The 25,091-nt window shown below is 40.7% G+C and overlaps 1 protein-coding gene across 1 annotated transcript in view; it reads left to right on the top strand.

Annotated features, from left to right (window-relative positions):
- LOC101476448 (phospholipid-transporting ATPase ABCA1) overlaps nucleotides 1-25,091 on the top strand; it is a 195,967-nt gene that overhangs the window by 66,141 nt on the left and 104,735 nt on the right. Inside the window, exons 16-25 of the mRNA XM_004554498.4 lie at nucleotides 2,809-3,030; nucleotides 6,046-6,250; nucleotides 6,520-6,636; nucleotides 7,174-7,345; nucleotides 9,965-10,096; nucleotides 10,720-10,859; nucleotides 11,466-11,603; nucleotides 19,101-19,321; nucleotides 20,288-20,363; nucleotides 22,945-23,150. Of these exons, the coding sequence (XP_004554555.3) occupies nucleotides 2,809-3,030; nucleotides 6,046-6,250; nucleotides 6,520-6,636; nucleotides 7,174-7,345; nucleotides 9,965-10,096; nucleotides 10,720-10,859; nucleotides 11,466-11,603; nucleotides 19,101-19,321; nucleotides 20,288-20,363; nucleotides 22,945-23,150 (1,629 nt within the window). The remainder of the gene's footprint in view (nucleotides 1-2,808; nucleotides 3,031-6,045; nucleotides 6,251-6,519; nucleotides 6,637-7,173; nucleotides 7,346-9,964; nucleotides 10,097-10,719; nucleotides 10,860-11,465; nucleotides 11,604-19,100; nucleotides 19,322-20,287; nucleotides 20,364-22,944; nucleotides 23,151-25,091) is intronic.

The raw sequence follows: 25,091 nt of genomic DNA, 5'->3' as shown, positions 1-25,091 counted from the left end.
TTATTTGATGAGATTTTGGGCTACTAAAACTAACACCGATCAGCGCGAATCAATACGCATTTACTCTCCCGAGCAGTGTATTGTTCTTGTTCCCATAACACGAAATCACCTTGCAAAATGTTTTGATGTGTTTGCGCTCGGTCATTAAAACCGGATTAATTTGTTGTGCAGAAGAGCTGAAAAAAAGAGAGCAAACGACAACGTCAGAGACCACCTTCACAGTCGGAAAGGCCACTGATATCTGATTAATAACTCGGGCACACACAACAAAATAAATAAAAAGTAAAACTACTTGTTAAAGTGCGAGTGGTGAAACACGACTCTTAAATGTTTTAAAAGTACTTTTATTTCATTCTCTGTTATGTAGTTCCCTTGTTGATTAGCAATCTAAATACAAAACCTGTGTTAAAAACATACAGAGCTTTTATATGATAAACTAGCAATTAACATGAAAAACATCCAAACGTATACATTACTGCTACAAAAAAGGATTTTAGGATTTTATTACATACTCAATGAAAATTGTAATTGCAGCATTTTTACTTACATCTCGCAATGTTCAATTTTTCACTTTAACGTGTTTTTTTTTCAGCTTCTGGAGTAAAAAATGTAACAAATGTATTTCATCTACAAAAATAAGTACTTGGTGTGAAAAGGACTGCCTTTAGCTGTTGTTTTAGCCCCTTTCAGGTCATTGTTTTGGTTTTATTCCCCTGCAGTTTGCTTCATGCAATCGTTTATAACTGCAAGCAGCTGCATTCAGCAAAAAGAAGAATAAAACCCTGTATTCTTAAATTCTAGCACCAACACCGATTTAGTGTTTGAATGTTGGTTTTACATTCATTGTTCAATTTTTAATTACCCAGTGTTGACTAAAAAGTTAGATGTATAGACTTAAAAGTTGAGATTGTCCACAGACTGCATATAATAAGGAACGTAGCCGCCCCACAGTCACCCACTGGTTTATTGACTGTATTTCTGAAGCCTCTTTTTAAAGATTTTGACCATCACCACCTTGTTTTTTTTGACACGCAAGCAGTCCTGTGTTGCCAAAACATCCAATCGCAAAGCGTACCCTGCTCTGTCCTTTGTTTTACCCTAAATATCACCATCATTTATAAGACTATATATAAGACTTTAAACTTATTTAAAAAACATCGAGAGTTTTCAGTAAGGTCATAAATGAGCTCTATAGGATTTTCTCATAGACCTAGATAATTTGTAGCATACAGTTTGTAGTATTGTCAGTGTCGTTGTTTCCACTGCCGCCCAGCTGGATAAGCGATGCTAATTAAACTCAGAAAGAAAAAAAAATCCACCCAACAAGCCAAAAAAGCCATCTAGTTTCCCTTCTTCATCTAGTTGAGTCATGTCTGGCAAAAGGCCACGTGTGACCTCTTCACTGGAAAAGGGAAATGACAAGAGCTTGTAATGGAAATCTTCAAGGGACCGTTATTACACGCAGTATGAGGAGCAGTACATTCAATCCAAGCTTCAAAGAATAAATGGGTGAACGCCTGCATGACATTTTTGTCAGCGACCCTCGCGTGACCCCGCCCTTCCACACATCTCACAACTTATCACTTTCCAGCGCTGACCTTTCTATATCAGCCACTTCTTAGAATTTGACTTGCGCAGTGACTAGATTGACTTTTTCTTATTTAGAAATTATTTTTTTTACACTTTAAGGACATTTTTCTTGCACACAATGAGCAAAACATAAAAATAGTTGCCTGATTTGTGTATATATAGTGTATGAGGTGAATGGAAAATTGATTATTCAAAGAATTAATGCTATTACGTAGAAGTCACAAAGTATGCAGATTTAAGAAAATGGAAAAAAAGTGCGATATTATCGCCAGTTACTGTGCAGATTTAACACCAGATTTAAGTATCTGGGCTGGGCTGGCTTCTCTCCACCTTTCAGGTTCCTCCGTTCGCTGGGAAGCTCCCTCCCCTTATACATGACTTTAGCCTGGATCTACTCTGTCGCCATGATCATTAAGGGTATCGTTGCAGAGAAAGAAGCCAGGCTTAAGGAGACAATGAGGATCATGGGCTTGAGAAGCGACATCTATTGGCTGAGCTGGGCAGTTTCCAGTGTGCTGCTGCTGGCTGTCAGCTCTCTCCTCCTTACCCTTATACTCAAGGTGATTCCACAATGATTAAACAATGATTCACTGAGGAGGACCCACAACTACTTTTAGAGAGTTTTTATTTATTTATTTTTTGCTTATCAAGAACTCCTGAAGGTTCATGATAAATTGTTAATCAGGAGTGAAACCTAAGCACTAAAAGAAGATAATTTTACTGTGATGCTAACACAAGTTCATTTAGGCCGTCTAAATGTAGAAGCTCTACAATGAACAATCGTACAACTCCCTCAAACGGCGTCCTCTGTAAAGATGTGAATCGTAATTGCATTCGTTACAATAGCACCATTATCCCAAGAGTTCAAGTGGCTCTTTGAATTAAATTTTGACGAAGAAATCAGCATCACTGCTCACTGAGGGAGTCTGGTTCATTTGCGAGGAGCTCTCTAAAACTAGACAAGGGTCCTCCTTCAAAGTGGCAGAGTGAAAGAGTGACATGTTTAGGGATTTTTTAGATTATGTTATACAATATACAGTCAGCTGAGAAAATATGCCAGAGGATCGTCAAACAGCTTTCACTCTGAATCCTCCTGCTTGCTTGATTCTGCAATGATAACCTCCTGGATTCTCCACCTGTTTGTTATTGGATATCAAATTACATGTTTACTTTCCTCTGTTATTTTCCCCCCACTCCCACTCAATTCTTTTCACACAGTACGGCAAAATCCTCCAATACAGCGACCCCTCAGTGATCTTTGTCTTCTTCCTGGTGTTCTGCGTGGCCACCATCTCTCAGTGCTTCTTCATTAGCGTCTTCTTCTCTAAGGCCAACTTAGCAGCGGCGTGCGGTGGCCTCATCTACTTTGTCCTCTACCTGCCGCACGTCCTCTGCTACGCCTGGAGGGATGTGATGGGTTTCGGGGCCAAGGTTGCTGTGGTAAGACCGTCTTTAGCTGACACAGTTTTTAATATCTCCCCCTGCTGTTATTATACATGAGGGCTGACTGTACTCTGAGTTATATTCCCAGGTTGTGTTTTCTCGCCACTATAATCACACCGTGTCAGTCAGAGTTGCTTGTTTTTAAAAGAAATCTCGTTCTTATGCCTTTTAAATCCAAAAAGAAATAACTTTGACTTCACTGGTGCAGCTTGTTATGAAAGGAAGCTTTTTTCGTCTCCCGATAATAAGGTGCGAGCCTTCAAGATGAATTAAAGGGTCCAGTGACATTAAAATTACTACAAATTGTATTTATTGTCCATAATGTGACAATGAATTGTTTGCCGCTTGTTGAGGCTGACATATTTCGCACAATACTAAAGATTTCTTTATAAAACAAACAAAAAAACGGGCATGCTCAAGTGACAGAAACATGAGACGTTTACCTGAAAGAAGAGACGAGGAAGTTGTTGATTTTTCTCCCATCCTCAGAGGGATAAAGATAAATTGTGTACCATTGCTCAACTTTCAGTGTAGCCTTTCTGCGTGACCTTTATGGTAGCGCTGGTATCATTTGTCCTCGAGCTGTCTTTTGCAGACAAAGGCAATATCTTGAATCTTCATTGCAGCGTGTGCAAGTGCGTCTTCACAGAATTTTAATCAGGCCCGCCTTTTCTTTCATGTCACTTCGAGCGATGCGGTACCAGCCGTGGGTGGCCGGTCTTGTGTATCGTAGTTATCAATTTTTTGACATGGCGGCAATCAATAATATCTTACACTGGGAGCTGATAGAAGTCACCCCTGCTTTTATCTTCAGAAACTGTTTGCTCACCTTGTTTTTGCGCAAACAAGCTGTTCCAGCACGTCGACCCGAAATTGCCTGTCTTTGAGTAGATCCTTTAAAACAAAGTAATTTTGTTGGGGGTTTTTTTGAAAGAAAACTTTTCCTTCAGTTTCTTTTCACAGAATGCATGCAGGCGAGGTAGGTATTTTACATATAAAGCACAGCAAACCTTATTTAATCTCTACACAAAGTGCCATTGCTTGGTTCTCCCCTGGCGCTGAGATTTTTCTCCCCTGCTCCAAGTAGATGGATAGCCCTCTAGCCCTCTAATTAGCATGAGCAATGTTCCTCTGACCAAACCGCTATCCAGTTCATCCCGGCACTTTATCAGAGATGTGTGTGTATATTGTGTGTGTGTGCAGGTTCTCTCTTTCTCCCAGGTCGGATGAAACTACCTCGTGCAAGGGCATGCAAATTCTCCCCCACGTTGTCCTTGATAATGAAGTCCTTAATCGTAATCGAATTTCAAAAGATCACCTGAATTCATATGAAGAGTTTTTGATTGGAGCCGTGTGGCAAAGGAGAGCCGGAGGCAGTGTATCAAGAAGAGGGCCACTATAGTACAGGGTGCAGTCTGCTGTATCCTCTCTTACCTCCGTTTTTTTTTTAAAGAGGTAGAAACAAGAGAGGGCCCACAAGTTCTTTCATGTTCTGGAAATCTGCAGATCTTTTCAATTAATCATCCTGTCCTGGAAAATCTTCCTGTGGAATGAATCGGTAAATTCACCTATACAACCAGGTCTACAGTGGTGCGGTGAATCTTCAGATTTTCAGCATATTGTTAAGTATTCTTTGGGCCTCCTCTGGGGCTGCAGCTGAGGGTTATTTTTATTATCAGTCAAGGTGGGCACAGGCTTAGTTTTGCATTTGTGAAGTAGCCGGCAGCATTGAGGCGGACGGGGAATGAGCGGAAAGAGAAATGCCACGCAACAAAAGCACCCAGCTGTGTGCTGTGCGCCTTAAGCAGCTATCAGAGTATCCTGCTGATCTCCAATTCATTCGCTGTCCATCACTTTACAGGTGGACAAACTTTGTGCGCAGCCATTTTCATGAATTGTGCTCGTGCAGTTTTTAAAGGAAGTGCATCTGTGTCTGCTGTACTTGTGGAGGGTGGCTTACGAAAAGACTTCGAAAGAGTGACCTTGCAACAGTGGGTTTTTTTTGTCTGCAGCCGACTGAATGATGGCTGAATCTGCCGTTTGACACGTGTTCAATAGAACAGGCTTCTTTTGTCTGCCTCCCAACTCGTGCCCTTTCCCCAAAGCCAAAGGAGTGGCTCCTGTCATTTCGTCAGCCATTCATAGAGAGGTCAAGGATAGGTGCCGACTAGCCCTCCTGTCAGCGCTCATCTACTGACTGATGGGCGGATGGTGACTAGAGGACATCACAGAAAGTTGCCCAGCAGTGGTCGCAGCCAGACTAGCGGTTTGGCATCAGCGCAGAGCTTTTCAGATTGTCTGCCTGGTAGTGTAACATCAGGTTTATCGTCTCCATGATGATTCGCCTCTAAAGCCTCAGCAAACACTTCTGCCGGAGTATAAATGCTGCGAGCAAATGAGGCGTGATCAAACAGCTGGCAGGCAACATGGCAATGCAGAGTGAGAGGCCATGGCAGATGATGTCGTCCGGGCAAAGCATCATTTGCAGTTTCCTACTGTGGGAAAGATCCAACATATCTTTGTTTGTCACAGACTCGTTTTAGTGTCCATCCTGTCTAAAGTTAGTCCTGAGATATGCAAACAAAGATTAGCATTTTCCCTTTTTTTCAAGTTTAATAAGTTGTACATGTAACCCTTCCTCTGGTTTTCCCCCCCGACAGGGCTCGAGTGCTGTGAGGATACTGTATCCTAAGAATGAGTACTGACACTTTAAAAATCATGGAATCATGCCGAAGATGTATCACTGCCTCTTTTTTAAATCTATTTTCTGAACGTGTGGTGTCTAAGCATTTTGTATGTAATGTCAGTATTTGTGTTGGGCTGAGAGTTAAGACGATGAGAGGCTAGCTGCCCTCGTTTAAGTCTTTACACAACGCTAATAACTAGCAGCTAGCTTGCTCTTCTCTAGACACCATTTAGTTATTTTTAGTTAGTTTGAACTTTCTGTAATCTCTTGAGAAAACAAAATAAGCAAACTATTAATGATTTCAATGGCATATCCTTCATTCCCAGAGTTTATTGTCATGTGTGGCATTTGGATACGGCTGCGAGAACTTTTCTAAATTTGAGGAGCAAGGCGTCGGTATTCAGTGGCACAACATCGCCAAGAGTCCAGAAGATGGGGGACGCTACACCTTCATCACATCTATCATCATGATGCTTATTGATGCTGTTTTATACTGGGTGCTCACTTGGTACATTGAAAATGTCTTTCCAGGTATATTTTTGTTTTTGTTGAATGATTTTGTTGATGCTTTTTTTTTAAACATTTTTTTGGTTCGTGTTGTTGTCGTTGTTGTGTAAAAATACAATGATGCGCTCAAATATCCAGGGGCATAGACTTTATGCTTTCCTCAGAGACTGTAGTTTAAAGAGCTCAGGATTTGTGCCAGGCTGTCAGGAGGAAACCTACATTGTAAAGTACCATATTCCCTTAAGCCAGGCCAATATTAAAATGTGAATAATGATCTCGGAAACTGATCCCAGGTCAATATGGAATCCCTAAGCCATGGTACTTCCCTTTTACTGCATCTTATTGGCGTGGAACGGCACCCGTGATTGATGATAAGCCCAGTTTGCTGACAGACTCCAACGTACACAACGGTAAACCCGACCTTCATATCTCACCTTTGCGGTGTGATGTATGTAACATGTCAAGTTTTTATGTGCAGCGTTTGTGACATTCTCACAAGTTTGTTCATGTGCTGGTTAGTTGGTTTAGAGACTCAAACATTAGTGGCTTACTTGTCATGTACGGCAACAACAGAGTTTCACTATGTTAGTCTTAAGTTAGCAATTTGCTAAAAAACTAACAAAACACAATTTCCAGTTAGCATGGAGGCTACTTTGGTTTGGTTGTTGTGTTCTGAACATTGTGGTTTCATCTTCCTGTTTTACTATATGGATTGTAAGTTTATTTGACACATAACATTGAGTTTATATTTTGTGTTTGCAAATGAAATCACCTTAATGATCAGTTAAATGTTTTATTTCAGCATTTATGATCTGTTAATGCTGCTGATTTAATGTGCCTTTTAAACACATTTATTCATATTAGAGATTCCATTTCGCCTGCTTTTTTGCTTTTGTGTTTCATAAGTGTGTGTGTGTGTTTATACTGGTTTGCATTTCTGTCTGAAGAGCATATGGAGAAACCGCCACCTAATATGACAACAGGCGTGTCAATCCAGAATCTTGTCAAAATCTACAAGACTGGAAAGAAGCTCGCCGTGGACGGACTGAGCGTGGACTTCTACGAGAACCAGATCACATCGTTTCTTGGCCACAATGGAGCTGGAAAAACAACCACAATGTGAGCTGAATGATGTAACTCTGACATGTTTCACTGTTTGGCTCAGTGTTCATTTCACTTCACGAGCTTCAGCTGATCTATAGTGTACACAATGCCGACTGTACTCCAGCCACATCATTTAAGTGGTCTCTGCTTTCGAAGAGTGGCCTCCTCTGTGAGGGCGTTTGTCACAGAGACTCAGCTGTTGTGTTGATAGTGGGAGCGATCTAATTGCTGTTTAAAAAATAGCAAAAAAAAGGTTGGAAGGGGTTTAGGACGACAGGAAATAAATGAAAGCCACTCGGCCAGAAAGTATGAGCGACAGAGAGAGCAAGTGATGCAAGACTAAGGGGCTAGAGGGAAGACATCCGTGCAGAGCGACTGGAACGAAACATAACAGATCACAATAAGAGAAAGGACAGTGGAAGGACTCTGTCGCACACATAAGAGCTTGCTGAGGCTTTTGCAGAGCACAGTAGCCATCAGTGACATGCAGTATTACAGTACAGTTAATAAAACACAAAAACATTTCCAAGCTGTTCATAGTTTTAACTTTTAATTTAATATTTCTGCATTTTTCTTAGTGTTAAATAGTCTGACGCAGTATTTTTTTTCAACAGTTTTTGATATACTTTATTTGATTATACTTTAGGGAAATAAAATTAGAACATCCTTAATAAATAGGACCTATTGAGTAGAATGCTATATATTTATAACACATGTCTGTTTGCTCATGAACTCCTCCTACCCTATCAGGACTAGAGCAGCCTAATTTTGCACACGTGCCTCTATATGGTAAATGGCCTGTATTTGTATAGCGCTCTTACTAGTCCCTAAGGACCCCAAAGCGCTTTACACAACCAGTCATCCACCCATTCACACACTGGTGATGGCAAGCTACATTGTAATGAAATAATGTCATCATGTTGTCTACCCTGGAGCTAAGATGACCAATTTTTAGTACTGAACCACCAATAACACCATGAAAGCTTTATAATCTATTTAATGAGAGTAACATCTAATTTATATCTGCAATTAGATGACTACAATGGCATTTACTGTACAGTGGTACAGCAGGATGTGAGCACTGCAGAGACCCACACATGGGGATATATTTACACAATCAGTTTCATATTTATCATTTAGTTATTTATTTTTTTGGTTTTTCCCAGTGTGATTAAGTAAATCAGTCCAGCGACGCCATGAACAGACCAAACAGTTCTGTAGCATGGGAATGTGCCGGTAACTCAAATGTTAAAATGGCCCAAATGTTACAGCAGATGTAAACATGTCTACAGCATGACTTATAGAGTAGTTTGTTCCACTTTGTGACAACTGGACAAGTGGTGACTCAGATGCTTAAATGATTATATTGCTTATAGTTAGCATTACCAATGCTCAACACTGAATGGGTGCCAAACTAATCAAATCCAAATCACCTGAAACTGGACCTCTCAACCATGTTTGTGGTGTGTAGGCCTTTATGTTTATGTTAGTTTACCAGTCCCACGTGCAGCTCTACTGTATGAAAGGCATTTTTGTCCAGTATAGGGTAGTTGCAAGGCAATGCAATGGCATGATAATATATCATATGTTTCATAACATTCAGGTTTCCTGTATAAATACTAGATGTTATTGTCATATTAATAAAATGAAACACAGGTATTCAGAAGATTCATAAGAAGTAAAATTAGATTAGAAAAGTTGTGTAGAAAACACAATTTCCATCCTCGTGTGGAGCCCTCTGTCCTATTGCTGATTTTTTAAAACTGTTTTACAAAGTGGCAAAAAGTATTTAGACTTTTTACTGAAGTAAAAGTTATAATGCTACTTATGTAGCGTATATGCTAACTATATTTAAAATGACTAATGTAAATGCACCCATCACGTGGAATTAAGCGTTTTAGAATCATATACATGATGTTATTGGATCAGAATTATTGATCCATTGATGGGTGTGTCACTTTAATGAAATCAGCTGTTCATGATTTTATTCTATAATTACTGCTTGGTAGCTTCAGCTATAATGATGCAATAAATCTGCATTATAATAAGTAACTAAAGCTTTCAAAAATTAGTAAATGGTATGAAGTTCTATAATTGAATTAAAAATATAGAGGGGTAAAAGCAGAAAGCTGCCTAACATAGAAAAGCTTAAAGTACAAGTACTTGAGACCTCATTAAACATGCCTGAGTAAATGCAATCAGCTGCATTGCTGCTAAGCTCTCAGTAGAGGGCGTTGGGGATTTCAAGATTAACAGAACTCTAGACCAGGGGGCCAATCATATTTCATAGGGGTTGGTGCCACCCAATGCCCCCCTTCTGGACACACCCCTGACAGACATATTTTGAGTATTATAGTAAAATACTTCAAACTGACAGCCTCTCCAGTCATTATGTGCTCAACTTTGATGGGGCAGTCTATGGATACACCTTGGCAACCATGTTTGCGAGCATTAGGTATTTTTGAGACTACAGACCAATGGGCAACATCATGTTAGTTAAACGTATCTTTAGTCTGTGTTTCCCGCAGAGAGCTTTAATTTTCGTGCACTGGAAGCTCAATAACTCTGTTTATTAAGCAAAGATAATGTTAACAGCAACCAAAATGGATCACTTTTGTTCTTTTTTCTCTGTAGGTCTATTCTGACTGGACTGTTTCCACCTACATCGGGAACGGCTTTCATCAATGGCTACGACATTCGCACTGACATGGACAGTATCCGGACGTACTTGGGAATGTGTCCGCAGCATAATGTCTTATTCAATGAGTGAGTGACTTTAGCAGAGAGCTGTGCATTCACGTCCTGTGCTGGCCGTTGGTTTAATCGTGTTTCAACTGTATGAAAATTAAAAATGTATTACACCGCAGATCGATCACATAACAAGAGTTTGCCTTATGTTCCCCATCAACACTTCCCTTTCCTTTTCCTTTTAAAATTTAAAATGACCTTCCCTTCCTTGGCCCAGCCAGAAGTCTCCTAATGACATCATTCCCGACCATTATTCTATTTTTCTGTTTAACTTTTGAATCATCCTTTTCTTCTCTCTCACTCCACAAACTGATTACGTGAAACTAGACGCAAGCCTTACATCATAATTATGGCTGAGCACCTGCAAATTACTTTCATTAATATTAATTCCAGAGAGTGAAAGCATCTATATTAAGTAGGGTTAAAATATTCATGCAAACACAGAGGAAGGCATTACGACCTATCACAGCCTCACCTGTGAAGCAGCCACGAAACATTGATGCATGTAAGACTTTATTACGTAAGACTTTGTTTTAGTTCACGGACGTTTAATTAGGAAAATGTCTCGAAAAATACATTAATACTCCATATCGCCAGGCGTCAGTTTAGCAGGCGTTGTGATGTCATGTCCACCTTTCCAGGCTGACAGTGGAAGAGCACATTTACTTCTACGCCCGGCTCAAAGGACGCAGTCGCCAAGAGGTTAAAACTGAGATGGATCAGATGATTAAGGACGTCGGTTTGCCACACAAACGGAAAGAACTTGCCAAGAACCTGTCGGGTGAGTCTGTATGTTAATGTATGTTGCTGTATCCTATTGTGCGCACATGTCAATTTAGCCGTTGACGTGTCCTCCGTGCATTAGTTTCCCCTGGGAAGGAATATTACGCGTAGCTTATCCTGTCTATTCAGGATATATTGCTCCTATACCACACATTCACTGTACCTGTGTGTCACAGGTTGTAATTCATTGTCTGGGGGTCATGAGCAAGTCCTACTTGATAAATTGTCCCCAGTCATGGATTGCTTGTGAGCAAAATCACTGAAATATGACTTTCAAGGTTGATCTATCCTGACGTTTCCACTACATTAGCACTACAGTGGATGCATTTTGAAGAGCTAAGCGAGTATAGACTGCAATAATGCTAGGACGGTGTATCTACTTCTCTGCCATCAATCATTTTATGGCATTACTTTAAAAGATGGAAAGATAGATTTTGGTATATTCCGTAATCATTCTTCAATATTGTGCCCATTTTGCATGTGAAACCTTATTGTGACAGATGTTCGGGCAGGATTTGCAACGCGTTACAAGCTGAACGGCTCTTACACTAGCTTGTGCATTCCTTCAGGCCGTGATGTGTTTTTAAGCTGTGCTGTCTTACAGGTGGCATGCAGAGAAAGCTGTCCGTGGCCATCGCGTTTGTGGGTGGCTCGAAAATCATCATCTTAGATGAACCTACAGCAGGAGTGGACCCCTATGCCCGCAGGGGTATCTGGGAACTGCTGTTAAAGTACAAACAAGGTATGAGATCAGAGGTAAAAACCGAGGCTCCACTAAAAGCTTTGAAGCCCCCTTATGTTTGTAGAATTGACCAGAATGCGCAAAGCACATGTTTGATTTGTCTCAAACCGAGAAAGTTTCCAAAACTGAGCCCAGCTCAAAGTAAACTTTAAACTGACGAGGCTGAAACACGTCCAGCGCGAGAGCTGTTAAGGTAATGAAGCGGCCGGTTCCCTGTGATGTAATTCTTCTTTAGCCTCGCTGTGGGTGACACTCAATCATGGACGGGGAGAAATTGTGAATCGTACTTAAACAGATTGGAACGCGAGCGAAGACAAGTAAATCCAAGAAGAAGCTTTAATTGACATGGCTATTTAACAGAGTCCGTAATTGTCTGCCAAACCAGCCAGCTTGTCACTCTGTGTCCATAATATACTTTGTGGTTGCTGGTGGCTGTAAGCAGGACATGGACGTTATAGTAACACATTCTCTCAACAGATGTCTAAATGTTTAATGTGCATTGAGCGACATCCTGCCCTCTCTATGCCATTAGCTTTTCTCTCTCTCTCTCTAATCAAGTCTTCACTCCAATTGGGAGCCTGAGATAACTCCGTTATAATGAGAACCCCCTGCATATGGGCCGGTTGAGTGAGTCATGTTTTTGTGTCTCTCCACTCTTATTTGCACCGCAGTGTTACTAAGGTTTGTCATTAAGCAACAAAAAAGGCTACAGGCGGTCTATTTGTGTGAAAAAGCTTTAGGCTGATGCTGGACTTAATGCTGCGCTTCTTTACAGCTAATTAAGTGTGCAGTCCCCCCCCCCCCCTCACACACACACACACACACACACAGAGACAGGTTGACCGCGATGCTCCAAGGGGGTGTTTTTTTTGTGTGTGTTAAATTCACTCGGGGCTTATTTGGTTAGTGGCAGCTGAAAACTGTTAAAACCTGTCAAGATGCAGAGGAACACGAATGTGGTGTGCGTGCTCCTGCAGCTCAAATTAAACCCTCAGTGCATGTTTAAGTCAAGTACTGGATATTCATCAAAAAGCTAAAATTACAAGCTGGTCAATTTATGCATTTCAGGTGGGTTTTAATGGCTGTTCTGTCATATTTCATTTGAAAATTACTGCAGAAGGTGACGATTTAAAGTAAAAATTAGCAAATTATGAATTTTTAATTATTATCCATTACAGGAAGTTGATTACTATTAAATTACCCCGGTCATTATGCTGTAAAATGGGCCTTGAGGATGATATTAATATAATGGATATTATACATTTTGTGTTCGCCTCATGACAGCCGGGATAGGCTCGAGTGGAAGTTCTCCAGGTGTAAATGCCTTGTTGATGCCAAAGTTCAGGGGAGAATGGCCAGACTGCTTTAAGGTGAAGGCAAGGCAACAGTTATACAGATAACCACTTGTTACAGCCAAGCTAAGCAGAAGAGCATCTCTGAACCTTGAAGCAGATGGGCTATTACAGCAGAAGACCACACGGGGTGCCACTTCTGTCAGCTAAGAGCACAAAACTGAGGCTACAGTTTACACAGGTTCAACAATAGACTATTTGACTTTTTATATTAGATTATTCTCTAATTCTCTTGCAAAATTCAGATGGTAGGAACTTGGTGTAAAGAACATGAAAGCATGGATCCATCTTGATTTATATCAATCTGGTCTTTAAGTCTGACGTCATTAGCCGTGCCTGGGCCCAAACTCCGCTGCAGGTCGCTAAGTCACACGATCACTGTGGCATCACTGAGAGTTAAAAACTGTCTAAATCCTTTCATCTGTAATGAAATGATCAGAGTTGCTGCTCTACCAGGTGTAACAATTAAGTTTAACATCCAGGCATCCATGAAAACAGAATTTATGAAATTCTAACGTTAGCAGGGAGTTAGCTTGCTAGTTTCCATCTAAATATAATATACCATGTTCTGACTGAGGGATATTTCTGAAACAAATTAAGACATACAGCTCTGCTATCATTGCCGAAATAAATAAAGACAGGAAGGTAAACAGCAGTGACATTAGTTGAGTTACTGAAGTTTGGCTAGCTCGTATATAACAATGTGCTACGTGATCGCTAGCAACACAGCTATGTTAGCATAATATAAACTGTGAAGCTGGAGGATGAACGCTAACTTTTTTCCACTCAATAAAAGTTAACTTGAGGGTTTCCGAAGGTTCTGGACAAATGCAATCGCATAGCAGGATGCTGTAAACGGACCAAACTTCAGTCAAAAGAACAGCTGAGAAAATCCATCCATAGTACAAGGTTAGTCAATAATATACTGCTGCATGAGCTGGGCTGTAGTTACATGGTAAGGTTCTAAAATCTGAGCTTTGAATTGATTAGCGGTAATAAAAACCGAGAGAGGCCGACGGTGATCACTGACTGTTTTTAGGGGCTTGTTGAGATTAAATAGAACAAGATACAAAGCATTAAAACATGTAAAAAACACAAACGCATTATTAAACGTGGAGTAGTTTGGGCCCGGAAGCAGGATTCATCACGTCATCACTTAAAGACCGGATAGTTTTATGGCACACTTTGGGTCCCTTAGTGCCTAATAGCATTGTTTCAGTACCACAGCCAGTACCTGAGTATTGAGTAAGTCCGTCCCTTTATCACAAAGCTCAGATCATCTCAAACTAGTTTCTTGAACATGATGATGAGTTCTCTTTACTCAAATGACCTCCACAATATCCAGATCTCGATCCAAGAGCACCTTTTGGATGGGCTGGAATCATAGATGTGCAGCAACTGTGTTGTGACAAAAATCTCTGAGGAATGTTTCCAGCACCTTGTTGAATGTTCCCCATGAATAATTAAGGCAGGTCTGAAGGCAAAAAAGAGTTCCAGCCTGGTACTAGGAAGCTGTACCTAATAACAGCTACTATATATTTTATAATATGTATCTAATATATCCAAGGATTTCACACCAGGTGATATGAGCAGTAATGCAAAAGTAGTAAATATGGACAATACAAGTAAGTCATTAATGAGAGTTTAATCAGAATGAAATGCCAAAAATGCCACGAGCAGTACATCACAGTGTTACCTTTAATCCTTCCCTGACGGCAAGAACTGTGAGAAGCGATGTGCATTCAGCGTTTCAGAAGACCGAGAGCGAATATTTTCACACTTCTGTAACACGAGAGAGAGACTGATGTATAGATTTTGACGAGGCATGTGAGAAAAATGGCGCGCCGCTAAAGTGAAAATAAATAATGAATAATTATTAGGAGCGTGTAAAAATAATTTACCTGTCAGTCTGCAGTCTAATTTTCTTCTATTGCATATGTATTTACTGACAAATGTCAAGTATGCTTGCAACAGCCCCCTTTATTGTTGACTGTGAGTGCGGTGGTGTTTATTTTAGTACTGTATACAGTGCATTTTTGACAGGAGCACACAATAATGCGTGGTTGAAGGCAGTATTGCAGTGCATATAGCATAAAAACATATCACTGGTTGTTTTTATGCCATGCTAGTTCTTGAGGTTCAAGCTCCTCACAATCACTGCACCGTGAGTCTTTCAGCTGGTGTAACTTTTAAGCCGTGTTACAGTGAACATAGCGTCATCTGGTTATTCTAACTCCCCCGGACGGGCTGTAAACGGCGTGAAGGTAATTTCAAAATTTATTGATCTGAATTGATTGCCACAAACAGCCGTTAATACGGTTTTGTCCAGTAATTCATCTTACTGCCGACGCACATAATATCTGTCCAGCCTTTCCCACCACTGTGAAATCCATTTCTATCAACGTGATTTAGAGGGAAGGAAGCTAAATAAAAGAACCCAGATTTTCCAGCCTCACTTTTCTGTGCGCAGTGCGAGTACTAGCAATTTACCTGAGCACACCCAACTCCATTTGATATATCACTTTGCGCTGTAATGCACCGCAACACACTATAAATCAGAATACCTATGTGGGCCATCTGCAGTCCAAACACATTTATTTTTCTCCCAACTCACAGATGATGCAGTGCTTTTTGATTTTTTTTTCCCCCCTCTCCCCTTATAAACCACAACAAATCCCCAGGAAAATCATCTGAAAGTTTGAGCATCCCAAACAAAATGAGCTGGCGCAGTCAAAGTAAACCTCAAATCTCCTCAGCCCTCCCCCTTCATAAGCGTAGCTTTCTTCCTGCGTATGTTAAATTGACTGGGTTGCGGGCTTTGATTCAACTCGGGCATTTTGCTGGAGTTTATATAGAGTGAGATCCAGACTTGCTTGGCATAGGATAAAGCAGCAATACTTAAATGAGAAGGGATGGATTTAGCAGCTCAGCTGGTGGCAGTGCTAAGAGTGGGCGGAGGGGGTGGAGGATGAAAAGGTGGGGTAATAGTTGGCCAAGCAAAAATGCCCACCTTGGGCTGCGGTAGATGACCTCTGAATGTGTCCTTTGTTTTTTGGGATGGTGTGACCTGTGCAGGATACAGGCGCACATTTAACAAGCTCAGTGTAAAAACAGCCCTGCTCAGCAGAGGCGCCTGACCTTTTCCACGAAACGCTCAGAAATTCAGCAAAGAGGTGACGTGCTATGTACTAGATGTTTCTTCCAAACTGGCTTCTCTTTGTTTCTCTCATCTAACACTCTCACAAAAACCTAAATGTTCAGGTGTTACTGTATTTTAATGGCTTCATAGTACCATAGAGCGCTTATAGAGCACTTCATTCTCAGAGTGAAGGTTCACTGGAGTTCCCAGGCAGATACACCTCTAACATTTCTGGGATTGGGCTTAAAATGTTCCTTTTATTAAAGCTCATAGTTAGGGCTGCAATCCCATGATGCATTATGCACTTCTCATATAGTAGCATTCACTTCACTGTTCAGTAAAATTAATTTCATAATAGATTTCAATAAAAAGTTATTTACTTAGGAACAAAGTGGATGTATTCAAATTATTATGTATGTAAACGGTTATAACCTGTTATTGTGATGTCATAATAAAGTCCCTATACAATTAGTCAACTATAGACAAAAAGGTTGCCGTGCCAACATGTTCTTGCAACTCGGAAAACCTTTTGTCATTTTAAGCATCTTTATATGGCATTATTATCACTTAGACCTTCAGATTTGTTCTGTTGACCTTGAAGGAGAGGTCAGAGGTCAAATGTGACTTATAAAAAGTATCGTATGCAGATTTAATATATGTTGACAATGCACAGCACACTTGTAAGAATCTTAGTTTCTAAATTATAAGGCTTTTTGGCACTTTTTGACCAATAAATCATGACCCCGCTCTACACGCCTACAAAGCTTTGTCAGAATTCATTCGATAACTGTAAACCAGCCATCAGTACTACAGGAAAGGTTGAGAGATTATAACAACCAGTAGGAATCGTTCTCCAGCACTGAATGTCACATCAGTGGGTTCAATGGTTATACCATTATTTGATCCTGATAGACAATTTTGATTGATCCACCAGTCGATACGGTGCCATCCACGGCGCTTTTCCACTAGCGTGGGAACAAATCTGTTATTAAGTATCATTTATTGAGTCTTTTGGCCTCAGCAGTTCAAAGACATTAAGACACACCACTCTGGCAGCTCACTTTTAAGCAGGTTTCTTTCATAACAATATTACACGTGTCAGGTTAAATGTTTTTTTTTTCAGCTTTAAAACATGGCAGGATCAAAAGTTACCCTGTGATACCGCTTTCATACAGACTGCAGAGACACGACCACGCTGTGACTTCATTATAGATCTAGCCCTTTTCTTCTGATTACCGGGGTACGTGATAATTAATATGTGTTATCTGATACAGCATGATATGAAAGGATAAGAACACCTGTGAATAATCTTGCAATGCATGCTTTAGTTGTCAGTGCAATTGGGCTCAGTTTGACGCCTCTCGAATCAAAGGACTCGCAGAACAAAAGGGAGAGCTGGAATAAAATGTGGTCTCATAGAAACGCTCGAAAGTAGGCTTAGGGTGACCTTTATCATCATTTTAATTTTGTCCCAGATTCACGCCCACGCACTCTTCTGGAGTTTGCTTTGTTGCCATGCGGATAAGCACGAGTAAAAAAAGAGAAGAAGAAAAAAACACAGTGGGATCAACAATCCGGAGATAAGTGACTACCACGCAGATTGGGATGTTGGCTTGATTTGAACAGTTTTGATCCGTGGAATCCTTTCTTGTGCTGCTTATGCTTAATGATGACAGTTGTTGAAACAAACAAGGTCCAAACTGAAAAGAAATGGTTCAAACAGCTTTTTCTTTAATTAAAAAGAAAGCTTTGACTTGTTTTCTGCACATCATCTTCACACACGAGCGTGCACGACGTTGCTCGTCCCATTCAGGCGACGCCGTCCCAGCTAGGGCTGGGTATCGTCACTGATTTCTAGAATCGATTTGATTCCGATTCACGAGGTCCTGAATCGATTCGATCCACGATTCGATTCAATTCAATTTGAATCGGGGAAATTTTGCCTCAGACAGTCAGAAATATTATAATTCAGATCAGTACATTTACATATTTTTGTATCTATAAAAAGGAAGCTGACACTCGCAAGACTTTATCAAAGGTGTAATCACACCACAGCAGGTGCCTTTGTGTCACAGTAGCTGAAGATAAAACACAGAAAAACATGTAGGTGATTTTCCTGGCCTGGATTTTATAAAAATATTCTGCAGTAGATCAAAAACGAAACAAAACCATTAATCAAAATATGAACATTACCTCTGAAGTTACAGCGGTTTTATTAGAGACACAGCGTTTTGCATTTTGCATCATTTTAAAAAGTTTAAATTTGTTCAGAAGCCTATTGAACGGCAGAAATTAGGTTTTCTTTTCGGAAGTAAGTAAAAGGAAAAGAAAAACAGCGGCCGACAGCGCTGTAAACAACGGTAGACTTGTGCGTAACAAGCAAGCGAATAATGCAGAAAACAGATTTCGGGGATAGACAGGAAACTGTTCTTGAAGTACACTGAGAGAGAGAGAGAGAGAGAGCTGTGCATGAAGTGTGATTTTATTGTGGTGGAAGCAAAACAGTAAAAGTCAGAGTGAATTCTTGACGATGTTTATGTGAAGCAAAGTTTGGATCTTCTTTTGCTGCTGGTTCGGTCAATAATGTTTGGAGAGAGATAAAACTAACAGCTTTAGAATCAGCGTAAAAAGGGCGTAAACACAAAGCGCGGATCCGCCGAAACATCAGAATCAGCGAGCTGTCGGCTTTCAGCCCCGACCGTGTCCGTGCCGTCGGGTGAGAAAGGCGACATCTCACCGATTCTGATCCGCGGGTCTGCGCTTTGTGTTTACGTCTTTGTGCAGAAGCTGCTCTCATTTACTGTTTTAAATGTTTGGTGGTTGTTGAAATTTTGTGACGTTTCACCTGAGATTCTGGAATTTCGGGCAAAATACATTTATATAAAAAAATCGATTCAAGATTTTAATGAATCGATATCACGTTATCCAAGCCAGAATCGATTTTAATCGATGAATCGATTATTAAAACCCACCCCTAGTCCCAGCCTCTCTCTGTTCCCCCTGCAGGCCGCACCATCATTCTGTCCACGCACCACATGGACGAGGCAGACATCTTAGGTGATCGCATTGCCATCATCTCCCACGGCAAGATGCGTTGCTGCGGCTCCTCCATCTTCCTGAAGAAATGCTTCGGCAGCGGCTACTACCTCACTCTGGTCAGAGACGGGAGCGGAAAGATGACAGCTCAGCGTAACGGCATCCTCAGTCAGGCCAAAGGGGGGAAGAAAGTAAGCGCGCTTTGGGTCTTCAAACTTACTGAGAGGAAACTTACTTTAGCAGTGTTTTGATTGATAATTGTGATAATCTGCTCACACAGTGAGTGAGGCCACTTTTTTAAGGCCTTAGAGGACTTTAGATCTTTACAATCTTATTATTTAATTTAATGTTAAATCCTGCAAAATAAGGATTTTCAGCAGCAAGCACTTTGGCACAGCAGTAACCTCTTTCTCATCTGTTATTGACCAGCCTCTGACTTTCCAGAGTGCTCGCTTTCTCCTTTTACCACCCTCCCCCCCCCAATGATCTGTATTTAGTCTGCCCCAGCATGAGAATTGGCATGCGCCTACGTGCTGGATGATACTAATTGTCGCGGGGGAGAGGGGTGCTTCTCGCGTTCGCTCGCCAATGGTGCCTCGCACGCTTAGTTTTAATCAATTGGAGCAAATGAACAAGATGCACCGGTGCCAGCAGGGCGAGAGCGATTACCATTTGTCTGCCGAGTCTTCGAGGTGAGCGAAGTCATTTGTTTAAGAGAAAGAAACAAACGTGGAAACACCTTCGTGGGCGAGGTAGCGATTCAGCCCTCCTCCTTGTCCCCTGGATGTCATTTTGGTAATTAATAGGGAGAGTTTGCAATTACACACCTTTAACTGCTAAAAAAAAAAAAAAGTTTAATTGCCCCGATCTCATTTCCTTGTGATTGAACTCCATAAAGAGAAGCAGCCTTTTAAAGAATGTTTAACCTTTTTTTGTGCGCATGTCTTTGGCTGAACGACGGTGGCTTCATATTCCATTACAGGCTGACAGCATTATCTGTTGACGCATGCATGCGGCTTTATTTAGAGCAATTAAATAGAAACTTGTGGATGCCCGTTATTTGATTAATGCAAGACAGGAGTTGTCAGCGAGGCACTGTTCATCATTCTAAGAGGTAAGGCCTGATAAGGCCTTTCTAATCCAATTCTGATTAACAGGAGACAGACTGTCCTTTGAGCAGCAGCCCAGATGAAGGATTTGGCAGCCAAAGCTGGAGCAACTCTGATCCATCAGGTACCAACTATCTCCGTTTACTGTCTGTCATGTATTATGATTATTAACTTGTAAAACAGATGTTGCATGAACATTTTTATATAGTTCCTTTATATAGTTTTTAAAAACACACACAATTTTCAATGTGCGGTTTATTGGAGCACATGCCAGTTCATCCTTTCTGAACCAGGAGAAAATAAAATCAACTCGTCATTACCAAACTAACAGATAAAACATTAAAGTATCTCCCCTCGAGATGGTTTTCAGATGTGCTGCTAGAGGGCATAAATAAAGTGATGAATTCATGTGGCGATAGTAGGATTTTTAGGATAAGAGAGATTAGAAATCTTTGAAACGCTGAAGTGTACTTTGACTAAAACGTCTTGCATGGTGTGAGAGGTTTCTGGTGATTTAACGCTGATCTTGATCTCTTGCAGCGGTAGTGAGTTGTGCGTCTTGTTAGTTGAACTCCAAAGCAGTGCTGATTGTCAACAGCCAGTGACACATTACTCACCTGTTCTCGTAAAGCGTTAAGCCGGAGCATTCAGTGGCAGCGGGGCCAACTTGCCTGTTTAGCTCTTAGATCCACTCTTCACTTACACTTAAAGATCTTTTCAGTTTTAATCTGCAAGCAGCGATTAAGAAGTTTCACAACTCAGTTTTAAAGAAGCACTCGATTTGATTTTTGCCCATTCTCCTCACTCCCTGAAAGTCCCATTCTGTTTGCACACGAGGATCTACTGAGCTTAAACTTAAGCGAAGAGGAAAAATCTGCTTTGGTGTCAATCTCATCTGACCTGGCCGAGTCTGAGGCCCAGACGACAAACAGAAGAAGAGGTGAAGGTGATGCGTTGTGCTGCGAGAGTGACGAGGAGCATGCTGGATTCAGGATTTTGACTTTCACAGGCTTTGTGTGCCTCGATTTCAGTTATACATTTATATTTGCTCTGCTAGTTTATTACCCAGACTGTTCTGTAATAGTAAAATATAACGTTTTCATTAATTCACAGAAAATGTCATTTTTTCCTGTGGACTCACTGTAAAAAAACTACAAACATAAAAAAGAAACCAGATAGCTGTGTAACTGATGGCGGGAAAACAGGAATATTTATATAATTTAATCCATTATTATTATTATTTATCATTAGTTTAGGTGTAGTATGAATGGCAGTTCGGGCTTTATCAATAAGAAAAGCTGTGAAACTTATGAAAATACATTTAAACGTTAAAAATCTATAAACTCCTTCGTATTATCTAAAGATGTACAGTGAGCTCGTTTAGAGTCTTTTTTTGGGCCGATTCTGGCCCCCGGACCTTATGTTTGACACCCCAGATTTACAGTGGGCGGTATATGGAGTTTTTCCTGGCGATGTGACTTTTTTACTGCTTTATTTTCTGCTTGTATTTTCTTGTTACTTTATATCTATATTTGCCCGTTTGACATGAAACAGTCAACCCCGCGGCGTCAGGTTGTCGCTGTAGTTCCACTGTAACGTCCTGACACTTCTCGGGCGTCTCGTTTGGTGGCAATGATCTGGTCTCATCAAACAACAGCTCCACTGCGTGAGGGCACGGATATTTGGCAACACAATCATTGCTCACGGCACAACCTACTCACCAAATTGCCTCTCTATCATTTTTTCGTCTTCCCCGAAGAAGTGTGGCATACGCACAAGAACACAAGAGGACAGAATGGGATTTTTAGGTAGGGTCGTGGAACGTGCTCCACGTGTAGTTCGTTTTCTCCAGCTGCTATTTTTCTTATAATGTTCTGCTTTATACATGATATTCTATCATTTGCTTGACACAAGTTTTGACTATGTTAAATATAGAAATGTTGAGAAACTGCAGAAATAGAGCAGATTAGTGCCCAACCAAATCTTCTGCTGGTTATTTGATTTGTTTTGATCATTCTCGGGCCTTGATCGCGTAAACAAAAGGTGCCCAATGCAAGTCATGATCAGAAGCAAACTCTAGAGCAGGCTCCAGGTTATTATGCATGGAAATAAAATCAGAATCAAACCTGCTGCTTCCTTTAAAAGGATTATATTTAAGACTGCTGATATAAGTCAGAAAATCCCATGAAATAAAATCACATTTCCTCAAGTGACAGCTCATTTCTCTTTATTGACAGACACAGGCAAGCAGAGCAAAACATACTTACAATTTCTCAAATATTTTCGACTGGTGTGAACCAGAGCCATTTACTTCTTCATAAAGGACCAGTGGTTGTTGAGCTGCAGTAATTATATATGAGAGGCTTTGGATCAATAATGGATGTGGTGCATTCTGCAACACTGTCTGCATAGATTCTCACTATAGAGATGGGTTCAGAATGGATGAGATGGGGGAATAAGGTCCACTGATCTGCTACAGTGCTTTTAAATGTCACCTCATCAGGTGTGTTGTGATTGCAATATGTTGCACGGCGGTTTTTAAAGGATTTCACTGGTGAAGTTTCTCTGTGCGAACGCTGAGTTTGAAAGATGCTGTTGTTTAAATATTATACGTCTCCGCAGCCCTCAGTGCCGCCGGTTCAGCTTCAGCTCTTTCCCCGTCTTTAGGAGTTGTTTTGGCATAATTTTTGTGACTTTCCATCCAGCAAATTTGTCAGCAGTGGGTCAGCTCGTGCAAAGACACGTCCCTGAGGCAATCTTCCTGGAAAGCATCGGTCAGGAGATCACCTACATCCTGCCCTACGGAGGAGCTAAAGATGGGACCTTTGGCACGCTCTTCCGAGAGCTCGACCGAGCCATGGCCGACCTTGGCCTCACCAGCTATGGCATCTCGGACACCACCCTGGAGGAGGTAATCTAAACATGGGACGGCCTTGTGTATATGTGTCATTTTTATAAATTCACTTTGCATCATATTTTTCTATTTAAAATCTCCTTACTAATTTCATAGCAATTTGGAAATATGATGACTTTATTTTGCTAGGAAGGTACAGGCACTGAAAAACAGCAAAACCAGTTTGACTAAGAGTTCAGACTGTGTGGTCACACCTTTCTAGCTTGTTAGAATTTAAAGCTTTTATTGTCATGTCTTCAGAAAAGTACTTGCTGAAATTCAGCCCCAAACCACGACAGAGTTTTACAGACGGGTGTAGTCACTCACTGTTGTCTCGCCTGACCTCGATGTACAGATTTTTGATTCATCACTCCGTCAGACTGATTGTAATTTAGCATATTTGAGCCTTTTCTTCTCGTTTCCCTTCTTAACATCCACTCTCCCACTTAGACCATTTCTGATGAGGCTTCAGATGGATCAACTGAAGGGTCAGAGGCCATTTTTTTTAAGAATTTGTTTTTGTTAGGAGCCCTGCGACAGACTGGCTACCTGTCCAGGCTGTACCTTGCCTCTCGCCCTAAAATAGCTGGGATAGGCTCCAGCCTATGGATGGATGGACTTTGTAAGGCTTCTTTTGTCCTCTGTTTTTGAGGACATACGGTTTCCCCATCAAACTGTGTTATCGTTAGTATTTTCTCATAGATTGCACTAAATAAATTTTTGCAAATGATGTTTTTGTGACAGAAAAAAGAAACAGCACTGGCTCATCCATTGAGTTATGCCTGAATGATTCATAGGTCAGTGTCAAGAGCATCAAGAAACCAAACATTCCTCTGAAAATGTTCAGGTACAAGGACTGGACGGAAAGTGAGCGAAATAGCAGCCGGTGTTCAAAGAGGAACTTTAAACCTTGAAAGCAAATTATAAAGAAAAGAGTGGTGGCTCAAGACTTCTGCACAGTACCGTAGTAGAACTTTTTTTGTTTTTCTCTTCTCAGTGATAATGGAAAAAAATGATTTGCAGACTTTTTGTAAATCTCACCCAAAACAAGTAAACACTATAATAAACCAACCTTTTTACATTTTAGCCAATAACCTGAGCTGTGGGTCTATTATTCACTCTTTCCTTCAGATCCTGTTAGTGATTTCTCTTTCTTCTACTAAGACACCGTTAATGATGAAAACCATATCTAATTTTAGAGCAAACAAATTCGTAGTGATTGATAAATTTTGGATGAACGTGCTCAATGTGGTTTTAACCAGACCAACACTGGTCTGCTTTCTAAAATTCTCCAGCGCGGTTTGATCGCCATTAGATTTTCCTCACATATTGTCCTGCTCCCTTCCTCGTTTTCACGTCATACACTTTTTTTCAAAACCATGACTCACCATCATGATATAAGAAAAAAATAATAAAAGACTTTCTCTTTGAACTAATATGTAAGCGTCATATTGTAGATTGCAAATCAATGTTCCCCAGAAGCACTGACCCATAAACAAATGACTCAAGCAGCATGTTTGCCACGCAGGCCCGTCTTGGATTATAAAGCCGAGTGACTCTTCCCTAATGCTCTTCATTTAAGGCCGACATGCATTAAACACTCACGGCCTGCGGGCGATGTGAATAATTCCTTTTGAATTCCCATAATTCAGCCACACCATGGTTATTTCATCCATCCATGTTTTCTTTTGAAGTCCAAACGCTCTGAAACACGCAGTTATTCGCTACGTGTGAAAATAAAACAGGAACTGACAAGGTATTGACGTTAATAAAGTAACGCATAAAAATAATATAGCTTTTCATACTGCTTTATGATGTCAGAGCTTGTATTTGGCACCCCCTGAATAAAATAATTCAACACATCAAATAACATTCAGTCTCCCAGCAGCGTGCCTTTTGAGAGGTCAAATGATGAAACGTAGCCTAACTCGTACACCCAAAAATGCTCACAAATAGGGA

This window comes from Maylandia zebra, linkage group LG3 (assembly GCF_041146795.1).
Source record: "Maylandia zebra isolate NMK-2024a linkage group LG3, Mzebra_GT3a, whole genome shotgun sequence".
Classification (NCBI taxonomy): Eukaryota; Metazoa; Chordata; class Actinopteri; order Cichliformes; family Cichlidae; genus Maylandia; species Maylandia zebra.
Note: the sequence above shows the minus strand (reverse complement) of the source record. Positions and strands in the feature narration are given on the sequence as shown.